The 23597-nt window shown below is 43.9% G+C and overlaps 1 protein-coding gene across 1 annotated transcript in view; it reads right to left on the bottom strand.

Moving 5' to 3' along the window:
- Positions 1–13187: 13187 nt before the first annotated feature.
- The window catches only part of ccdc71 (coiled-coil domain containing 71), a 33525-nt gene continuing 23115 nt past the window's right edge, over positions 13188–23597 (bottom strand). Inside the window, exon 2 of the mRNA XM_085776914.1 lies at positions 13188–16858. Within this exon, the coding sequence (XP_085633040.1) occupies positions 15766–16848 (1083 nt within the window). The 5' untranslated portion in view covers positions 16849–16858 and the 3' untranslated portion in view covers positions 13188–15765. The remainder of the gene's footprint in view (positions 16859–23597) is intronic.

Raw genomic sequence — 23597 nt, 5'->3', positions numbered from 1 at the left:
ACCTCTTTTTTTTTTAAAGAAAAATGCCAGCAGTTCCGTAAGATTTATGTCTTCAAAAGAAACAAACAGGATGGGAGGAAGTCCAGCCTCCTCCTCCACACTAGTCGCCCTGGAGCAGCTGCAATTCTTTAAACCACCATGTCCACCATTGTCTAAAGTTGCCATCTGCAACACTAGTGACCAGGTTTCTGAAGGTGAACCTGAAGAAAGAGCCTCACATCTATTTAATACATACAAAAAAGTCCAAAAAAAACAAACATTTTGCAGTTAAATTACACCACTACTTGCATGCTGCTGTGCTGTTATCAGTTGCTTTAACAACCTTTAGCTTGGAAAAAAAAACTAAATCCATCAGACTTGAAGCTCCACAAAGTCACTGCCATTTCATTCTTCTCAATAAAAGTCTGGACAAACAGACATGCTTGGTGTGTGAGTGTTATCTGCCTTAACACGGTCAACTGTACAGTTACATTTCCTGTTGAGAGAGGTTGTTTCAGATTCAGGAGCAGAAGAAGAAGAAGAAGAAATTATGATCTATAAGTGAGGAAGAGCAACTGATAGATTTAAATAGCCTACGTAGAGAACTGATGAGGAAACTAGGTGTGTGTCTGGGCAGGGGAGGTGAGGTGACCGGGGCCGGAGGAAAAGCCAGGGGGCATCTGGGGGCCGGATGGAGATCAGCCGTTCAGCCGCTGGAACCTTGCAGAGAGATGGAGGACAAGGGGAAGTGAGACTGTGAATGACGACAGAGATGGAGGCAACAAAAACAGGACGTACGCAGGAATCATGACAACAGGCCAGTGGTTCAAATTCATTCAGATAAAGCAATGCAAAAAAAACAACAACAACAAAAAAAACAGGGGTGTGATCATAAAACTAAATATTTGCCAAGCCTCTACAACCTTTAACCACAAAGATCAAACTAAAGGTGACACCAGACAAAACCAAGGGGGAAACAAAGCCATTGGGTTTCAGATCCTGTTGGAACAAATTAACAAATTTCATTGCGGCCTATGTATCAGTTGTTGACGTATTTCATCATGGCATCATCAGCTTCACTGATTGTGGCTAAAAACTGAAAGATCAGTTGATATTGAGTCCTGGTGTTTGTTGAAGCTGATGGCACCACAGAACAGGATGTTTTGTTGTCTCCTTCATTTTGTTGTCAACAACAAAGCAGATTTTTTCAGCTGTACATGAAAATCACAGAAACCTGCTCCAGTCTTCACTGAACACAAGTGTTGTGTGTCTCTCATCAGCTTCTACATCTGTTCCTTCCCCACTCTTAGTTTTCCACGTGGCTGCTTTAACAGGAGAAACGTGTATTGTTTACACAGCCAACCAGAGATTGTTTTTTTTTGTTTTTGTTTTGCTCAGGTTTTCCTACGTGAAAACAGCCATGTTTTTTTATGATGGAAGGAACCGGTTTGCCTCTCCATCCTCCCATCAGCTCTTCTCTTCAAATCTCCAGGCAAAAAAAACAAAAAAACGTTGTTATTCTGCTGCGTCTACCGCTGGCTCGCTCTGTAAAACCCCAAATGCTTCCTCTCTCTGTAGACCTTCACTTTAAATAGCTTTCCTACTCTGCCACCGACATTCAAGAAACAAAAAAAACAAGCCTGACCTCCTCCCCCTGCTGTCCATGTGGCCGTCACACAGTTTAATGGCTTGACAGCTCAGCAGAGAGCAGAACACAACAAGGACCGTGGAGCAGTGTAATTCTACATTTGAGCCATATTGAGATCAGAGTGTCTGTGATGAGGCGGCCTAACCTCCAACATGGAGGAGCGAGCAATTGTGGAAGTTACTGTTCCGGCAGCTTCTCTGCCTGCTGAGCTCCCTTCCCCCAACGCACAAAGAGCTGAGCTGCAGCGCGGGCTGCACAGCAGAGCAGCTTGGAAAAGGTTTTGCCTGAGAAGTAACACTGTGGAGCAGAAAGGGGGCGGGGGAGAGGAGACCGGAGACCCTGACCTCTGCTGCTGCTGCTGCTGCCTCGCTGGTTGGCTGTTGGCCGCCATTACCGTCCTTATTTAAAACAAGCATTGTCGGCTCACATCTGAGTTCCTGTCTCCAGAAACGTGTCCTGATCAGATCTGAGATGACAGCTGGTGATTGTGGAGACGAAACCAAGGAGCTCGTGTCCAACAGTCGGCTTCTCCTTTGTCTCATGAGCCTGAAGCTTGTGGCCAAGTTTGCATTTAATTTATGTTCAGCTTTGACTTGGCTCTGTTTTCATCAATGGTTAGCCGCCGAGGGTCAATAGAGTCCTCCATGTTTGTTAAGTTCTTTCACATAGCTGAGCAAAGCAGAAAAACTATTGATCAGGGGAATCAGTACAAGTAGCCTACTCAATACACTCATGTTACATATAAGGGTCTAGGGATGTTAATGTGAGGGTCTAAGGGCAGAGGATGTTGTCATGATGTCATGTAAAGCCCTTTAGACAAATTGTTTGTAAAAATCGGTTAATAAACTTGCTTTGCCTTGCCTTGATAGTTGGCCGTGTAACCATAAAATGTGCAGTCAGCCTATGTAATTTCAGCCACAAGGGGTCTCTTTATCGACACAACAGCAAAGGACATATTTTGATGATGTCATAATAGCATTTGATCATGGAGGTTGTTTTCTCCATCACAGCATAGGAAAATCGATTCTGACTTGACCAAAATAATGTTCATGGATGAGTGTCTTCACTTGGCCCTGTAGGGATGTCAGCAATCCAAATCAAGAAAAGCCACAGTTGTTGAAGGAACGAATGAATGTTGTGTAGGCTATAGGTTGTAGGCAGCAGACCTTCAGAAATGTTCTAGTACAGGCATCACCAAATGGCAGACCTCGATCCGGACCCGGACTTGGCGGTCTTGGTGCATCCATTTTTGTGTGCACTGCACACAAGTGCAACTGTTCTACACTGACCCAAAGTTGTTCAAGGCTCTGTTTGCTATTTTATTTATAAAATAGATAGTTGTTTACAAATTAGTTAGCAAGGGCATTCATGAACATTAGGCTAGTTGATGTTACCTAGGAGATCTGTGCCAGAGACATCTTGAACAATGTTCATTTTCTCCTGATTTGTCCATCTGAAAATTGCCATTTTTGTGTCAAAATGCTCAGAAGAATGCTCAGAAAAAAATGTTCATGTGGCTTGTGAAAAATGACTCCAATATTTGCTTAGGTGAAGAATGCTAACTCTGACTGAGACTTAAACATGAGGCTGCATCTCCTCTTTGCTGTCTTCATACTTGTCGTAGCAGTGGTTGGAGGCAAAGACCTAATCCAGAATTCCTCAAGGAGGAAGTAAATACAGTATGGGCATATACCAATTTAACTTTTTCTTTTACCAAATTCACATGAAATAGTTATGTTAAACAAAATATTATTCATAGCGGAGTATTTTAAAACATGGAGGGGAACGTTATTGTAGTACTGTTAAAGGGACAACGAGGAGTTTCTATTCGGTTATAAAAAAGTCTCACGTTAATGTGGATGAATCTCCGCTACCCACACTTGTTAATGGGCCCATTTTCGATAAATATATCGTTCTGTCTCTATCGTTATTTTGTTATTATTAGTGGTGGCGGAAACGCTGGTCGAGCCGACCAGCGTTTCCTTCATGGCGAGTCATGAGAATAATGCAGCCAAATCGCCGTTTATGGTGGGAACTACGACGGTATGTGAACCTCTTTGAACCTCTGACTTTGATTATTGATGAATGAAAACATGAGTCCGTCTTGCGCCGGTCAAAGAATTTTACGTTGCACGCGGAGGCTCATAAATGTAGTGTGAAAACGCTTTGCTTTTCCAAAACTCCTCGTTGTCCCTTTAATTTAAAAAAAGGAGAAGAAGAAATGAGCTGTTTCCTTAAATGGACATAACTGTGTGAAGTTGTGTATGACACAGTTATCCAGAGGAAGAAGCCGATCATTTTACTGCTTGCACTGAGTTTGTGACTGCGGCTGGTCTGTTGCAAGAAATTTGTCAGACAAACAGTCTTAAAGGTAGAAGACACAGGAAACACCAGTACTGTACCAGCAGTTCAGAGAACGTGAGTCAGACAGGTCAACAAACAGCTGATGGTTTGTGTTTTACAGATGAATAATTCCAGCTGGTTTGCATGGCTTCCTGATGAGGTTTTGGCTTGAACTTCTGCCACTGCAGTCGTGGTTTATCACCAGGCTTAAAGGTTGAATATGGAGAATTACCAGAATACCACCCTCTATTGATCAGAGCTACTGTAGGAACAACAACAACAGAAAAATAATTGCAGCAGTCGGTTGCTGACCGTTGCGAAGTTGCTAGGGACGCCGCTCTTCAGAGTAGCACAGAGAAGAACTACGCAGGATATTTCCCATTTCAGTTTTACCTTCATTAAACAGCTTCGAACTAATTGTGATGTTAGATAAATGACTTGTAACCTGTTTCAGGGAGAGTGGAGGCTCCTTCCACATCGTGGCTGAAAACCAAACCTGCATAATCGGAGCCTTGGACCCCATGTCACAGCTCTTGCCTCGGTGAAAAAAAGGAACTCTCGTCTCAGTGGCAGAGTTCGCGACACAAACGTGCCCATAAACCGTAATCTCTTGTTTATGTCAGATAAGACTACACAAATACACATTGACACATAGTATATGATGATCCATTGAACCACGATTGATTATAAAAGGCTTCGTTGAAAACAAATGCACACGACCGGGAGGAGGCTTAGCAAAACAGCAGAGAAGTGACCCCCAATGCCAGCTACTGGCTGGTACGATGTAAACAGGAAGTCATTGTCAAACCCATCAAAATTTCTCAAATCATTTAAATTCAGACTAAACTTTTTTTTTTTGGAAAAGCATTACTTGTTTTCTGCACCCCTTTTAACGCCCAGTGGATATATTATTTTTGAAAAAATATGGCTTTTAATAAGCTAAGCATTCTCCATATTCAACCTTTAACTCAAGAATCCATATTTCTCATGTTGCATGTTTGGATCAAGAATGTTGGTTTTTAAAAAAAGCCTACTACACTAACACCAAACCACAAATTCATTTAAATGGACAATTTTTTACCATCAAGCTTGGACACTGTCCATTAAGTGTGTTTTCTGGTGTTATTCTTGTTTACAATCAGTTTGCAGGCATTCTTAACATTCATTCTACATTAATAACATAACAACAGAAAACCAGTTTAAGTTTTTCTCAACAGAGGATCAATAAATTTGCTTCTTATCTCAGATTATCCATTATCCAGTAGCCCTGCACCCATTTGTCATGTTTGTATATTCATGCTTGTAATATAATAATAGTTGGCATTAGAATCATGGACAGGTAATAATGTCAATGCATTCAACTCTTCAAACAAATGACCTGTACCATCTACCTTGGCTGAAGGCTACTCTAGCATGCTAACATGTTAGCTTCCAAATCCCAAATTGCTTCCATCTACAAGCAAAACAGATGGTATGAATGACGAATCATACGTGCATTTTACAGAGGTGTGATTTTTGTGATAGCCCCTGTTGTATGTTACAATGTAAGAGGGAACTTTATCCCAAAAGAAGTTCCTGTGTCAAGTTGCTCCGTGCAGAATATTAACTCATTGAGTGCCGCGCTCCTTTCCAAAGTTTTAGTCAAGTGTACCGGCAATTTAGACCATTTTTGACGATTTTTGTAGAGCCACAGTGTATTCTATATTATTGCCACCAACACATACAGTGGCTCATTTGAAAGGTGAAACTTTATGCTTCAAATGGCCACATACCGTTTGTTTCTACGTGCCTCTGTTCCTGAGAAAAGTCAAGCTAAACAAGGCTGGGTTTCACCAAAATCACTGCTTTTTTTCTAGAAAAGGAGATACAGCGTCTTTTATGAAAGGTGCTCTGTTTGTGCCTGTCGCTCTTCTGACACTCGCATTTCTGGATCAAAGGGCTCGTGTAAGATAAATATACAACAAATGTTGTTCTATTCACAAAACCACCATCGGGGGGCGGGCGCCACTAAACAACAATAACACAAACGCACCGTGCCGTGTCACAGCCTCTCGCCGCGGAATGTGATGGTCTCTCGGCCACAGCGGCTCAGGAACACCGGTCCCACCGGTGGTCGCGGTCCGTCTGTGGTACGGGTCGGTGATGCCGGTCTGCTTTGACTGAGGGATCATCACATTTTACCGCGGGAGGACCTTGGGGAGGAGACGGTGTTGCTCCAGATGAAGACCAGGCGGGACTGTCGGCTGAGAGCTTCCTGTTCGGCTCCGAGCTGCTGGAGCCTCGCGGGTGAGAGCGGAGCAGCTGCTGCATCCACATGCAGAACTCCGTTTGCAAAAGCCGAGTTATGATGAAAACTTCCAGATCATGAGCTGTCATGAGTTTTTGATCGTCATCTATTTCAGTTCTACTCGTCGTAGAGTCCCCAAATTTACACATAAGGTGTGTTAAAGTGTCTAGTTTCATAATTTAAAAAAAACGAGAAATCTCGTTTTTGGCACTCAACGCATGGGAACGAAAAACGAGAAATTACGTGGTTGGCACTCAATGAGTTAATTATTTCAATTGTTCAAATGTTGATGCAAGCATACAATTAGGCAGAAATACTCTTCAAGGAACGCTCTTTTGGAAAAAGGTATGTGCCACTTAAAAATTCAGGATGGTGACCATTTTCAAGATGGCCACCATTTCTATGAAATAGTCATAATGTCTGCTTCGTCTGCCTCCTCTCCTTTGACCTGTCTGGCTTAGTTAAACTTGCTAGGGATACAAAATCCCTGCCGGCATAGCTCTCAGGTTCATTAGAGTACACAAGCCTCTCCACCACACAAGGTGCAGTCCACAGAGAGGAGGGGCCACTGTTAGATTCTAACAGTGGCCCCTCCTCTCTGACTGCACCTTCCATCCTGAATATCCTGAATGGCCACTTCCATTTTCTAACAGTTAGAAAATGGAAGTGGCCAGTAAATATTCAGGATGGAAACCATTTTTCAAGATGCCTGCCATTCCTGTCATATGTTCATTGCCACTGTTTCCAAATAGTGATACAGAAAATATGCCACAAGTACTCTGTTAAAGCAAAAGTAAGCGATCCGGTCTTTTGGCTAACTTCTTGTCAGCCGATGGAGTTAGCAGCCCCCGCCCTCGTCCCTATGTCACCACATTCACGCGCATCCCTTGGCTGCACACACAGAGAGGAGCAGAGTGACTGACAGACCTGTGTTTCAGACCAAACACTCTATTGATTGCTGTCGGAAGATATAACTATTTAAGACTTAAATTAACACAAACATTCCGCTTACTTTTGCTTTAGGGCCACTTTTTGGAAAAACTGGATGCCCAATAAAAAATTCAAGATGGAGCCTTTTTTCAAGATGGTTGACACTGATACATACGTGTTAGCAAAAGTGGCTCTAATGGCCACACTTTTAGAAAAAGGCAATTGCAAAAATTCAAGATTGATTTTTCAACGTGGGTGTTGCATTAATAATGTATTCTGTTGGTACTGAGTTAAATGATTGAAAAAATAAACATACACATTTTTATCAGCTCAAAGGTCAGTGTCCAACCTGAGATTGACAGGTTGTGCCCTGCCGAGTCATACTAAACCATTGTTAAAAAGTAGCCAGTGCCTCCCTACTTGGCAGTCAGCAATTGTTGTTTTGGGGCAACATATCCAGGAAGGTGTACATATGCATCACGGTCCAGAATATCTTACTTTCACATGTGCAATTGCACAATTCTGTGCAATTGCACATGTGAACCGGCACTCTGATTTGCAGCCACACTTGGCTAGTTGTTCACAACTTTGTGCAATTGGTGCAGAAGACCCCCCATTGTTACTAGATCAGCTGACACTGAACCCCATGCTGAGTTCCACAGCAGTGAAGTCACCAGTGTGGCCTGGTTGTGTAATGACGTTCGCTCTATTAAACAAAACCTTCCTCAACACATTAGGCTACATTGAGCTCTGACAGAAATGGTGGCCATCTTGAAAATGGTCGCCACCTGGAATTTTTGAGTGGCGCACACCTTTTTCTATGAGAATGTTCCTTTAAGTAAGATTTGTACCAATCTTGATGATAGCATCATTTGATGAATGTAAGGATTTAAGAGAAATGGTGGCCATCTTGAAAAATGGTTGCCATCTTGATTTTTTCAGGGACAAGCACCATTCTTTAAAAAAAAACATTCTTAAGAGAGTATTTTCACAAAATATTATGCCTACATCACAGTTTGAAAGATCGACATAATGACCATTTGACAGAAATAGCGGCCATCTTAAAAAAATGGCCGCCATTTTGAATTTTTGCGTGGCCAACGATTTTTTCCCAAAAAGTGACCCTTAGAGAGTATCTGTGCCAAATTTCATGCTTTTTTCATGCTGCCAAAGTGAACGATTCTCTTGAAATATGCAATTAATCTGCTGCACTAATATAGTATAGTGCCACACACTCATACTAATGTGATGAGGCTGGAGCAGAGAGAATATGTGCGGCCGGAAGTCTGTGTTAGTAGCATGAACATGAAGGCAGACTAGGCTATATGCAGTGTTGTGAGTTAACAATAAAGCCTGCTGTTGTTAAACCAGAGCCTGGATATACGGCGTTCCCTCTGTTCACTCTCCACTGAGAGTCAAACAAAATACACGGGCACAGACAACAGGCTCAGCCAGTGAGAGAATAAAATATTCCTCAACAAATTATGTTTGAAATTATCCAAACCTGTAGCTATGTTGTCACTCTCTGCTGAAGAGATATTTGGAAGGAGAAGAAGCAGAGACGTGGATCAGACTGCAGCAGCTCTCACAACTTTCTACGAGACTGTGACACTTTTTCTTAGTCTGACTCTGGATTTCCATTACAAACCAGTTTAACTGTGGTGAATCAAAGATCAAACTCCATCCAGCTGAGCATCTTGATTTGCTCAAACCGTTACCAACCCCACCCCACCCCACCCCCCTCCTGGCTCAGATATCTGGTTCTCCACCTGCTCCACCTCCCACAGCAGACATGTCATTGGGCATTGACGTGCAGCTCTGAAACAATAAAAACATCCCAGCATGACCCAGGGGGCTCCTGTTCAACGCCACACTTAAGAATCACTCAGGCCCCCCGCCCAACTGCCCACCCCCACCACAACATGACGCCACAGCTACGGGGTGAGGCTGTCACCTTGGTTACAGGAGTTCACATCAGCAGGATGTTTGAGCAGCATTGGTCACAGGCATAATATAATACATCCATGGTCACAGGAGGGAAAATAAGACAGACACATCAAAATTGGTGTGAAACCAGTGAGACAGATTAATCAGCTCTGACGAGAAACTCACACTTATGAGTTGAAATCAGACATGCACTTTACTTGGCTTTTAATCTGAACTAACCTTAAAATAATAAATAAGTGTCTTGTACATCTTTATGGAAACTTATTACTACTACTATAACAGAAAAAAATAAGTTAAAATATTAATATTGAAATATTGTTATAGCATTATACATTTGTATGCCATAATAATGTGAACACACATTGTTATACTGTGAAAAGTTATTGTTAGAACAGTGATCCTTTCATGGTACTCTCACTTTTGCATTTATTTACGCAGGACAGTGAGATATAGACAGGAAGGGACATGAAGCAAAAGGACACGAGCCCATAGCTCTTCATGCTCTACCAGGTGAGCATTGAGAGCGTTGGCTGACCATGCTGCTGACGCTCCCCACGTTTTTGGTGGAGCCTCGTGTCACCAGGCTCTTCAGAGAGGCGAAGAGCCTGGTGTCTGTTAACTCCGAATTTTGTCTACATTCTGGTTCCCGTCTTGATGGAAATCACCAAATTCACCAAAGTAAAAGTGTTAACCAACATAAAACTTATAAAATAGACATTAACTTGTAATAGGCTACAATAAAAGCAAAAGGTTACCTTAATGGCTCGGGGACTTTCTTATATTCCTTAAATTAAAGAGTTTCACCGCATTTCATTAGCTTGGTACTTTTATTTTGACGGAAAGGCCCGTCTCTCTCGCCCTGGATCAGGTTGCTTACCAAAACAGCGAGTCAACGGCCCCAGACTACTTTTGGTGTGAACGCACGGTAAGTCTTCTTCAGAGCAAACGGAGCTGTTCAGTGAATGGGAGATTTAAATCCCGTGCCTGCGTCCCTGATTGGAAGAGCAGGGAAACATGTCATAAACATGCGGCTCACATGATAGGCTACCACATCGCACAATAACACAAGTGTTATGAATACGAATAAGATACAATGTATACATATAGGGACATGATTCAAATCCAAAAACATGATTAAATACACAAAGTTACAACAATACAAAAATATAAGCCATGTTAAAGCAGAAGTAAGTGATATATTTGTGTTAATATAAGTCTTAAATAGTTATATCTTCCAACAGCAATCACTTACATAGAGTGTTTGGACTGAAACACGGGTCTCTCAGTCACTCTGCTCTGCTCTGAGCCGAAGAGAAAACATTTATCGTATCCTACAGTTTTTATCCAATGAGGAGAGAGAACGGCATGCAGGGCTGTGTGTGCAGCCAAGGAACGCCGTGAATGTGGCGACGTAGGGACGAGGACTGTTATGGTGCGTTCAAGGAAACTCGTATTTTTCCGACCGTGAAGTGGTACCAGTTCGATCTGGTTCACCGGTCGGAAGTTACGAGTGGCCGTTATAGTGACTTTCACCGGTAAAACAGGTCGGAGAAACACGAGTGGGTTGCCTGAAACGGTACAAAGTCGTAAGTTGTGACTTGAAGCTGTAATTTGCGATTTCAAAAGCCTGCCTGGAACGCAGCATTAGCGAAAACGACCGGACCACTTACTTCTGCTTTAAGGTACCGTTAAGTGTAAAAATCCAGAAGGCTTCCCTCTGCAGGAGCTTTTTAACTCTTTCGCGACCATTGACGAGTAAACTCGTGCCGAACGTTCAGGACCGTTGACGAGTTAACTCGTCAAAGTTTTTATTTTTACAGATTATGATAATAGACACTCTCAGGTACCCGGTGTGTGAATATGGTAGTCCTCTGATATGTAAAACTGTTTTAAACTACAATCAAAACATAATGTTTTTTATAAACGGTGTGATCTTGGTTTTGTTTGAGTCTCCTTGAATGCTGCTCTTGGGCAAAGTGTAGCGTGCTGTACGACTGTCGGCTACACCGTGTTGCAACCTTGGCGACTTTCTTGCTAAACCTGGCCACTTTCCAAACCCTCTTGGCGACTTTTTTTTGTCAAAAGCGACTAGTTGTCAGCTGGTTTCGGTCTGTTGTCAGCTGGTTTCGGTCTGTTGTCAGCAGGTTTCGGTCTAGAGTCAGCTGGTTTCGGTCTAGAGTCAGCTGGTTTCGGTCTGTTGTCAGCTGGTTTCAGTCTAGAGTCAGCTGGTTTCGGTCTGTTGTCAGCTGGTTTCGGTCTGTTGTCAGCTGGTTTCGGTCTATAGTCAGCTGGTTTCGGTCTGTTGTCAGCTGGTTTCGGTCTGTTGTCAGCTGGTTTCGGTCTAGAGTCAGCTGGTTTCGGTCTAAAGTAAGCTGGTTTCGGTCTAGAGTCAGCTGGTTTCGGTCTGTTGTCAGCTGGTTTCGGTCTGTTGTCAGCTGGTTTCGGTCTAGAGTCAGCTGGTTTCGGTCTGTTGTCAGCTGGTTTCGGTCTAGAGTCAGCTGGTTTCGGTCTGTTGTCAGCAGGTTTCGGTCTGTTGTCAGCTGGTTTCGGTCTAGAGTCAGCTGGTTTCGGTCTGTTGTCAGCTGGTTTCGGTCTAGAGTCAGCTGGTTTCGGTCTGTTGTCAGCTGGTTTCGGTCTAGAGTCAGCTGGTTTCGGTCTGTTGTCAGCTGGTTTCGGTCTGTTGTCAGCTGGTTTCGGTCTATAGTCAGCTGGTTTCGGTCTATAGTCAGCTGGATTCGGTCTAGAGTCAGCTGGTTTCGGTCTGTTGTCAGCTGGTTTCGGTCTGTTGTCAGCTGGTTTCGGTCTATAGTCAGCTGGTTTCGGTCTGTTGTCAGCTGGTTTCGGTCTGTTGTCAGCTGGTTTCGGTCTAGAGTCAGCTGGTTTCGGTCTGTTGTCAGCTGGTTTCGGTCTAGAGTCAGCTGGTTTCGGTCTAAAGTAAGCTGGTTTCGGTCTAGAGTCAGCTGGTTTCGGTCTGTTGTCAGCTGGTTTCGGTCTGTTGTCAGCTGGTTTCGGTCTGTTGTCAGCTGGTTTCGGTCTAGAGTCAGCTGGTTTCGGTCTGTTGTCAGCTGGTTTCGGTCTAGAGTCAGCTGGTTTCGGTCTGTTGTCAGCAGGTTTCGGTCTGTTGTCAGCAGGTTTCGGTCTAGAGTCAGCTGGTTTCGGTCTGTTGTCAGCTGGTTTCGGTCTAGAGTCAGCTGGTTTCGGTCTGTTGTCAGCTGGTTTCGGTCTAGAGTCAGCTGGTTTCGGTCTGTTGTCAGCTGGTTTCGGTCTGTTGTCAGCTGGTTTCGGTCTATAGTCAGCTGGTTTCGGTCTATAGTCAGCTGGATTCGGTCTAGAGTCAGCTGGTTTCGGTCTGTTGTCAGCTGGTTTCGGTCTGTTGTCAGCTGGTTTCGGTCTATAGTCAGCTGGTTTCGGTCTGTTGTCAGCTGGTTTCGGTCTGTTGTCAGCTGGTTTCGGTCTAGAGTCAGCTGGTTTCGGTCTAAAGTAAGCTGGTTTCGGTCTGTTGTCAGCTGGTTTCGGTCTGTTGTCAGCTGGTTTCGGTCTGTTGTCAGCTGGTTTCGGTCTGTTGTCAGCTGGTTTCGGTCTAGAGTCAGCTGGTTTCGGTCTAGAGTCAGCTGGTTTCGGTCTGTTGTCAGCTGGTTTCGGTCTGTTGTCAGCAGGTTTCGGTCTAGAGTCAGCTGGTTTCGGTCTATAGTCAGCTGGTTCCTTTTCTTTTTCCAGTGTTGTTACAAATGTTTCTGGTTCACTTCGACGTCAGAAAAAAGGTAAACATCACTCTCAAAAATAAATATTAAATGTGTTTCAGTGTGTGTGAATGGGTGAATGCGATGTGTATTGTAAAGTGCTTTGGGTATTGTAAAAGCGCTATATAAATAACAGACCATTTACCATTTCCCAAAAGCTTAACAACGTCACAGATGCCATGACTTTTGGCATGCTAACTTCAGGGTTAAAATAAATAATATGATCGCACAATGCTAACACTGCACTTTGTGCTGAAATCGGTCCGCACATTCTCAAATGTGTTGCAGGTGAGGAAGAAACTACACAAATAAGTTTTCAGATCAGTTTTATTGAACAAAAACATTTTTAAAGATCATGTAGGAAATACAATATTATACAAGTGTTGCACAAACAAGACAAACAGAAAGATCTACAAAAGGGAGTTGTCGGTGGGCATGAACATGAATGACCGCGTACAGACAGGTTGAAGGGGGTGCGAAGAAACTGACTGGCTCCTCCAGAAGGAAAAATTCACAGATGTGGACATTTGTAAAGCTGACCACCAAACACTGGTATGGAGTCAGTTTAGACAGAGGAACAGTTTGAGAACAGTGCATGGCCTTCAAATGTTTAAACCTGACATGAATTGTTAATGTTAAACCTTAAAGTTTGGAAATCCAGTTTTATTTTTTATCGTCTTTTTTATGGTTTTTGACCCGATAGTGGTCTAGCTGTTTTCCCTGGACCTCAAGAGATCTAATGGTTTAATTAAGTCAGTATTTCTAATGTCAATGTCGACTTATTGGCTTTTTCTGGAGCCTTTACCTGCATTTAAAGGTTCTATAAAAAGCTAATAAGCAGACTACGAGGTAAGATTTTGTTGAAAAAAAAAGAAGAAAAGATTAAAATATAATTTACACACAATAATTTATTCTTGTGGAATGTGTTGCTGCCCCAACATGTCAAACAAAATTTTATCAGGGGAATACATAGGAGCTTTTTCACAGATGGTAACAGGGATTCAAGTGGGTTCTCACAGTAGAAACCCTTTGAAAGCACACAAGGCAGTTTGGCATTGTCATCCCAACCTGCAGGGGGCAGCAGTGATAACAGTCCCTCAGAGAAAACCTCACAGGAAGTCAGTGAATGCTCCAATTTGAACTGATGAGGGAGAAACAGGATGACATTCTGTGCCAGTCAGTCACTTTATTCAGCACCAACATCGCAGAGTTAGCACCTGTAGCAAAAACCAGTGTGGGCCCCTGAAATAAGTAAAAATAAAATAAAATAAAAAAATAAAGAATTCAAATATTTTCAACATGTTGCCGCAAACAAGAATATTAATGACTATTGTGATCACATGCCAATGAATCACTGTCACTATCTCAAAGTGCATTTTTCTTTCTTTTTTTGTTTTAAGAGTGTCACAACAGTCTGGTCACAGCTGATGAGTTCAAGAAACTACAAAGTAGGTTTTGTTCGCCGTCTCTCCATTTCCCTCAGCAGAGCAAAGCACAAAAATAGCTTTGATGGAGGGTGGTCAAGCGTTTCTGTGCTGCAATTGCAAATCTGACCCTGATCTGTTGTCAGGAAACAAAAATGCCTGCAGCCCAAGTTAGCAAATTTCACCACACCGGTGTTTGAGTCGGCCAAATAAATAGTTTGCATCAGGACGCTGACTCATGGTTGGTTACCAGAGAACAGAGAAAACTTGACCTACTGATGATATTCAGTCTGTGTACCTGTAACACTTATGAAGATGTCCTAAAGCTATAGGGAAGAATTTTGAAAGAGGCCATAAAATTCTAAGGTCAAGTTTAATAATGAGAAATCACGAGAGGTCTTTTGAAGTTCATATTCTTTAATCTCTGAACTCAAATGAAGACCAAAAAACAAACTCAAGAGTGGGGCCTGATTTTTTTTTGGCAGCTGCTTTTACGGATTCATGTTCTGTAACTGTAAGACATCAAATACTCCCAAATGTCAAATACTTTATGATCCATCACTTATCTCCATGTGTGGATAATCTAAACCAAAAGGAACACTTTGTGAAGGACTGTAATTCACTAATCAGCCAGGTATCAATCCATCTCTGTGTGCCGCGGGTTCGCTTTCCCTGCTCCACTAACTCCAAGAGCCTTCCTGACTTCCAGTGGAAACAACAAAAATACAAAAACGGAAGACAAACTAAACACTTTACTTTTTCCCTCTTTTTGTTTAGTTTATTTGTTTTGCTGGACCAACCAACCACATCTGCTCATCTGAAGACCTCACAACGCCCCTCACTCATCCACCAGTTCATTGGGGTGTGAGATGGGATCATCCTGTCCCACCACCAACTTCATTTCCTCCTTCTTTTTTCCAGTGGAAAACGGGTTGCCGCAGTTACAGCACTGTTTAAGCGCTACATGTAAAAACTTCTTTTTTTTAACAAACAGTGCTATACTTCAAATGAGTTATAAATACTCTTCGAACACCTGCAGGCCACACCCAGCAAATTGTTGAAGGGCAGAACATTCACCACAACAACCACAGTGGATGCTGGGTCCTTGGACTCATCAGAAACATCAGTTAACTGCTGGTCAACTCAAAGCAGAACAATGGTTGGTTGAAGTGTTGTGTAGCGTAAACTAACATCGACAGTGAAATTGTACCAGCATGCAGCCGATAGTCATTTCCCAGCCTGCTAGGAAAAGCATCAACTGACTTTAAATGCCTTTCGATCTCTTGCGCCCCTGAATCCGAACCTCCACGGACAAACTAACATCTCTACTTCCAGCTCTCAGCAGAGATCACAAAAACCCATGAAAGATGTCCGCTGTGAACACTGAGGCTCGGCCAGGAGGTGGCTGATGGATGTAGAACGCTAACATCTGCTGAAGGACATGACGTGTGGGTTTGGGGACAACTGTCACTTTTTCTGGTATCTAAAGTCTCTCAGCACATCGTTCAGAGGTTGGATCTGAATCACCGGTGACAGATTGACCTGTAAGATCCTTTGTGCTTTTGTGCGAGCGTCAGCCACAGAACGAGAGTCGTCCACCTTTATGACCTTCCATCTAAGACTGTTCTTGTCCTTCCAGCCGTTTCTCTGCCGGCTCGGGCTGCTTAGTTCCTTAGGGCTCCGACTGTCCTCCGAGAAACCATTGCTCCTCCAGCCATTGCTGGTCAGCTCCGTGTGAGTCTGTGGAAACGCCCGACCATCCGCGTAGAAAACCGGTGCAGAATCTCCTATGAGCGCACCGTCCAGACGGATGGGGCAGGACAGGCTCTTCTGGCTGAACAAGGCCACAGCTTTGGTGGGCGCCCCACCACCGTTCTGAGAAGGCTGCAAAGGTATTCCTGATAGTGTTGGGAGTTGCTGCTGCTGCTGCTGTAAAAAGCCGACAGACGGCGCCGCGGAGGACGACTCCCAGGTCGTGTGGATCTGGAGTCTGGCTGTGTGAAAGCCGGACAGGCCTTCGATGTTGGTCAGTCTGAGACACGGCTGCACCTGCAGCTTCTGTGACATCTCTACAGTCCGACTGGGGGTCCTGCTGCAGACAACGGCGCGGTGGTCCGCCAGCAGCTCCGGAGGGCAGACCCCTTGAATCCTGGGGCTGCTCCTCTCAGAGGGGTTCCAGGACGGGTGGACCTCTCTCTTCCTAGCCTGTCCCTTCTTCCCCCTTCTTTTGGCAGTGGGTCTGACATTCCTGTTGGGGGGCTTCAGCATGTCCTCAGTCAGGGGTTGGCTTGTGCAGGAGCGGTAGCCGTACACGTCCTTGCTGCGTAGCACGGTGGGCTTGTGGCCTTCCTCGCTCAGGTCCTGCAGGAAGGTGACCAGGTCCTCCGTGCTCGAGAGGTCACGCGACATCGGGCTGAGGACCTTCAGGGCATCCAAAAGGACGTTGTGACCCGCTGACGAGATCCGGGACCAGGAGTGAACCGCCCTCCGCTCTTCACTGCAGAATTCCGAAGGCCGGCCGACCACAGGACCTCGCGCCTCGTCAGCCATGTTTGTGGTCCTGTCAGGAAAAACAAGCTTTCGGTCAAACGGGATCACAAAGAGGAGCTCATCAGAACCAATAGCTATTATCACCATTCAACTATTCTGACTCACAATTGAAAGATTCATTACAACCTTATATTGTTGCAACTCTACAATGCTGCTACTTATTTTAGGACGAAATAGTAAGATGATAGAATCTGTACGTCAGACCTCACATGCAAAACTGTTATCTAAAAGGTTTTTTTTATGACATCTTTCCAAATCAGAGGTTACTATTATGAAGTTTTTTCACAATAAAATAAATTAGAAGCAGCCTCATAATTGTAACACAAAAAGATATTAACTGCTGCAAGTGCGTGGCCAATAAACCGGACTCTGACTGAACACAAAGTTGTAGCTATAACGACATCAGAATCAGATATAGATGTTAAAGCTACAGAACATCAACACAATCACCACAGTTTAATGGAGGGCATCCAAGATTAACTTCACCAATTCACTGAACAAACCAAACGTGAAATATGGTCACAACATCTCCCACTGTTCCTCATAGTTTAATGATAGCCAGAACATCACTGAAATTCACCTTAGACTTCACATATTAATACTCAACCTTTTAATTATATTTTATATATATATATATATATATATATGTATGTTACATATTACAGTATATAGAAACTGGGCCTGTGTTCAGTAGCTGGTCTCACTGTGAGATAGTATTGTATAGTATAGATAGTATCACATGAACATAATAATGTTGCTGGAGCTGTAAACACACAAACTGGAAATTCAAGGTTGAGGGAGAAGCTGGTTTACTGTTGGCTGCAGTGTAATCAAGTACTTCACAGTCAGACCAGCAGACAGCAACACAGCAAATATAAAACCACAGTAAAACACTGAATCTGCTGAGGGAACAACCACAGCTGGCTCATTACTGTGACATGATGAGCTGGAGCCGCTGCAACCCTCAGTTCACCACCAGCTCTGCACCTTTATACCCTTAATGTTACTGAGCCTCATTAGCTGCCATGGTCATCATCACCAGGACCACTGAGACTGGAGAGAGACGACACCCTGAGACCCAGAAAAAAGAAAATGAAGAAGATTTGGCTTGGTATTTCAAAGACGTTTGAGGAGAAGAAACATGAGCATCAGCCACAGGCCACAGCTGGCTCAGTAGTCTTTGCTGATGAGCAGAAGCCATCGCAACTGCCCCTCAGTTCACCACCAGATCTACACCTTCAGCTGCAACTGACAAGTACTAGAAATACATGCGCTCTCACCGGCTGAGAAAGAGTTTACAGCAGTGGATTAGAAAATGTTATCTCAATATGTTTTATCTTTGAAAAGGGGCCGATTTTATTCTACTATCATCACATCAATTAATCTGGTTAAACACTAATCAGACTAATAACTGCAGAATGATGACACGTGTTTCTCACATTGCTCTTGGTTAATACTCTAGAGATTTGTGTGAAACCCCAAGAGACCTGTAGTTTCACAAATACTCAAATCAACCCAACAGTCATCCCATGGTCACAGTCACTAGTGCCACATGATCGGCTGCATCATCTTCTGAATGAACAGGTGTATAGGCTTTGAAAAACATTTGTTCAGACCTTCAGTGTTTCAAAAAGCAGAGAAGTTTAGTTTCTGTCTATTTATTAATCTCATAGACAACAGTGTCTTCTCAGAGAAGATGTATTGCACCATGTTTAGCTGAAGGCTAAAACTTCCATGTGGAATCCCTGGGAAAGCCAGATGGATTTGTTGAAAACACTGAACCTATAAAGGAGGTGTAGCATGAGTAGCCCTTAGCAGCGGCAGATATAGTCTTCCAGGAGGTTTTTTAGGTTGTTGGTCCACAATGTTTCGGCAGCGTTCAGATTCCAAAACACAATCAGTCTAGATAACACACTTGAAGCACAAGACTATACTTTGGGTGATATGTACAGGCATACAGCACAAGAAAATGCAAGCTGTTCTGCCGCCTGTGTAGACAGCTGGTTTGCTTAAAATGGAGGAGCATCTCCTCAACATGCTGGAGGAAACATACAGACTGGTCCTTTTAGACTTGTTATAAACCTAACCCATGGCAACCTGTCATTGGTTTTCTGTTATAATTTTTCATGCATATAGCCAAGTAGCTAATTCGCTGTACAAAGCTCTGATTGGTTGACTGTTATTCTAACCGTCGACCAAACTCGAGACACATTTAAGTCAGCTAATCCATTCTGGGAGCAGGCTACTGTAAAATAATAAGTCACCGTTATTTGCCTTTTGTAGAGAATTGCAGACAAATTGCATATAAATGTGTTTGAGACAACCCCGCCAACACAAAAAATGTCAATGCCAGCCTTTTTTGGGGGGGTATTGTGAGTACCGGATTAACAACTTTGCCCTCTGCAGGCCATGTCGATTCTTGTCGGGACTGATGCGAGAGCAGTAGGGCTAAAACAAGTGGCATATTTTACTATCCAAATGTTCGGGGTCACTACTCGAGTAGTACTCAAGCGTTTGTGGTCGAGTCTGTGGTCGGACTGCCACTCTCTCTCTCTCTGCCTCGCGCTGGCGCACACACACTTACATACACAAACACAGGCACATGGACGGGTTGTAACCAAGGGGGCAGTTGTCGGTCTGAGAAGTGAAGCCCACTTCCGCGTTCAAAAAACTGCAATCCCCTCGGCTTCCTCTGGGGGCTGGTGTCAGAAGGGAGCATTCTCCATAGACCCCCATGTTAAAATCGCCGACTTTACATCCTCAGTAAACATGTTAAAAGCCTGGTGTCAGAACGTTTTTTTCGTCTCAATCGATAGTTTCTACCCCCGCACACACTCTGAGGGGGGTGAATTTTTTTTAACTCTACCGTTTTACTGTTATTAGGTTAAAACTCTGGCCAATTAGGGCGCAGAAATGTTGAGTGACAGATCCGAGCAGCTCCGCGGACAGCTGCTTCGAGGCCAGTGGGCGGGTTCTCGGCCGGCCAATCCAACTGTTCAGGCCGCCATATTTGAGTCACAAAAACGACTACCCAAAACCAATGGGTGACGTCACGTCCATTGTTTTTACAGTCTATGGTTGTAACGGGGCTGAGGCGGGGGGGGGGGGTTACCTGCCGTCAGAATATTTTGTGGCAACCAGAAAAACAATGTTTGATCTGGCGTTTGGGATATGCGATTAATGCAAAAGAAGATTTTGCTACACCCGGCGGTTAAACCAGCACTAAGTAACTTTTCAACCTTCATATATTTTCATAACTTTTGTGATGGTACATCGACTTACAACAAGTTGAATGACACCTCTGTCGTGGTCTGAGGGGGTCTGTATCTCTTTCTCTGGCACTAAGCAGCTTTGAGGAGCATGGTAGGAACCCTGCTCTCACTTAAGTTTCACTTTCACTTTTGCGAGTCACAACAAGGAGGGAGCAGGCAAAACGGCACTTTAGCAATGGATTATGTTTGTGTTTTCACTTTGAAATGATGCACTGGAAACAGAAACTTAGTTTTGATGTCTTCTGTTAATTTTAATGCAGGATATTTACAGGGCTTCACGCTAGTGTTCATGGGAAATGGAGTCTTCCTTCAGGCAAAACACTACCGCTTTGGTCCACAGGCGCCGCCAAACTCAACCAAAACTGAAAGTTCTTTAGTACTGCTTTAAGTCGGACCGGTGGCATATTGGGAGTCGGCCATTATTTGAAGTTTTACGGGTACCAGAGTCCTGTCATCAAGCAGCAAAGGAAACCATCGCGTCTCCTTCTCTCTCTCTTCACGCTCTGCGCCAGAAGGGTGCGTTCACGCTCAGCACAACGTTTGAACGGAGCGGAGCCCCTATGAACCCCGCGGGCACACAAGCAGCGCATCAACGTCATCTTGCGACCCGGAGCTGAAATCAAACGCACCCCCTTCTGCTGCGGTCGAGTTGAACCGAGTTGAAAGCGGCAGCACTGAGCTCCATAGAACTACATTGATTTTCAATCAAGATTCCAGCATGGCGGCCGCCTCAAAAATTATAATGCAGAAAAAACCCTGCATATAGCTGGGGGCGGCACAAAATTAGCTAGAGGTGGCCGCCACGCAAATTTGAACGCAGGAAAAACCCTGGGTAATTAACAAATACATTGCGCTAATGTGTTCAAATTCAAATTGCACTCGCCATCAGGGGGGGCGAGTATCCGAGTAGTGAAATGGCACTCGGATGCTGCCCAAGCCGAGCAAGTACTTGAGTACTCGGATATCGGTTACAGCCCTAGCGAGCAGTATGCACGTGAGTCAAGAGCACGAGTGGCCTCGGTGCGGCTCGATGCCTGGCTGCAGTTGAACTCGTGGTCCGTTTGTTTTGTGAACACGGCCTGGTGTACACCACAAGTTAGAGCTCATGTAAACATGATGTGCCACCCATCTTTCTCCGGCCAGTCGTCATGGAAACCGTCTGCCAGTGGTGAGGCGTTGGGACCAGAGTGAAAACAAACGTTTGTGAATGCGAACTGTTCCTCTCTCCTCAGCCTGGTGTTTGGCTGCACTTTGAATGAAAAGAGTTCAAAATGTGAAGATCTAACCTCCGTCTGAGGCTGATCAGTTGATCCAGAGCTCAGTGGATGTGGCTGCTCAGCTGGAGCAGCGTCTAACGGCAAGAAAAAAGAAACAGCGATCGTCTTCTCCTCGGGTTGCTGATGGGTACAAGTCTAGTCACAGACATTCAATAGAGAGTATTTTAGTCTTATCAGTTAACGGTTATTAATTGGTAAACGAGTGTCGTTTATCTTAGCTTGCTGCAGCGCTGTGTACGGCTGTGAGGGAAACGTTTAGATTTTTGAAGTTTATGAAACGATTCAGAATCGTAGACGATAGAATCGCAATTCTTACATGAATTCCCCCCCACCCCACCCCTTGTATCGAATGAGTATCAAGAATTGTGGATATTCACTAGTATGGGTATTGACTACTGAAATTCAAGCCTAGTGGCTACACAGTCTGTAGTAGAATGAACGAAGAAAACAACAACTTTGTTTTCTTTCGTGAGAAAATGTTTGATGATGTAGGTTTTCACATATTTAATGAGTTATCATGTGATGAAGACTCGAGAGGCCATCAACTGTGTTGTGAAAGAGAAAAGCAGAAAAACAATGAAAACCTACAAACAAGGTCAAATGTCTCATGAGATTAACACTGAACCTGGTAATGCTAATTAGCCGCCAGCTGGAGAAGGAAGTCCTCAGCTACATGATCACAGCAGCTGGGTGGCTGTTGGTAATTTTCCACTTTCGAGTTGATATAATATTACAAGCCATACTCTGTTTACTTTTCATCAAAACTGCAGACAAAAATGAGGTAGCGTCTCTATCAGGTAACAAACTGCTCTGTTTAACCCCGCCCAAAAATGAGTAATTCGTCACCTATTGATCTAACAGTTAAAACGATGCAGAAGACAGCTCAGCTTGCAGATGTAGAGCAGACGGAGGAGATCTCTGGCTACTGCGCAGTTAAACATGCACACTATTAGGCTCATTAATCAGAGGCAGCTACACTGAAACTAACGCTGCTGCTGCCAGACAGCCAGAAGGACAACGCATCCCCAGACAGACACATGGGCAGACAGCAGCTTCACATCAGTTCATTTAAAAACTGCACACTTCTCTCAGATCACCACTTCCGCCTGGTAGTACCATGGAATCTGTATCTGGATAATTACACCTGATCACTGATCTTTGCATTTAGACCTGGTAAAAAATAAGAGATGTCTGTCCAAGCTACAAAACCTGTGATGAAAAATGCATTAGGTTTACATCAAATTTCTATCAACAGAAATCAATGCAGCAGGCACGCCATTGTAGGACTTCTCCACACACAACAAAGGATTATCCCAAAAAATTAGCTGAATCTGTCTCAATGTCTGTTATACTGACAGTTGGCCAATAAAATACTGCATTAGAGGATACAGTACATTTCTGTGCCATTACTTTGTAATGTGCATGCTGTATTTTTACCGTTAATTGAAGAATGAGAGTACAAGTGGTTGACGGCCGGGCCAGTATCAGATGGATGGAGAGTGTTCATGTGAACCAATATAAACTACATGTAAAAGCCATTACCTAAAAGTCAGTCCCTCCAGGATTTTGCGGGCTTTTTTTATGATTGTTGCGGCCTAAAATGCCTGATTTTGCGGCCACATTTTGGAAAAATTGCGGTGCATGTTGCGATGTTTTAAGCGCTTTTGTTGCGATTAAATTGCGGGAGACAGCGAAAGTTGCAAAAAAAAGTTGCGGTTTTGTTCTGAATAATTAAAAATCAAAGGAAAATTGAAAATTTTGAAATGTCACAAAATAATGTGAGGTCCTGTTATACTAGCAATTTTCCACTTGTTAAGAAAGGCACAGGAAAACTACATAGAGTTGAAAGTTGTTTTACTTTTATTTAAAATGTCTGTTTAAAAATCGTGGTAAAAGAACTGTTTTAAAATACCATTAAAACAGTCCAGTCTTTGAATAAAAAGGGGAGGGTGGCTACTCAAGTCCAGGGCCAGGGCCCCCTAGGATGGGGGGAGGGCCGCCGGCTGCTCCGCTCCGGCCCTGCAGTGGCGCACTCACTGGATTCCCCCTCGGCGAGTGCTGCGGGGTTGACACAGCCTCGGGTGGTCAACTAGGACAACTCACACACTCAACACGTTCAACTCAGCTTGTGTTCCTTTACTTATCACTTTGTGCACGTTGTATCAAGTTTCTTGCCGTCAGCCCAGCCACGCTGTTCCTC

This window comes from Trachurus japonicus, chromosome 5 (genome assembly GCF_045865225.1).
Source record: "Trachurus japonicus isolate A0001 chromosome 5, Traja_1.0".
NCBI classification, from domain to species: domain Eukaryota; kingdom Metazoa; phylum Chordata; class Actinopteri; order Carangiformes; family Carangidae; genus Trachurus; species Trachurus japonicus.
Note: the sequence above shows the minus strand (reverse complement) of the source record. Positions and strands in the feature narration are given on the sequence as shown.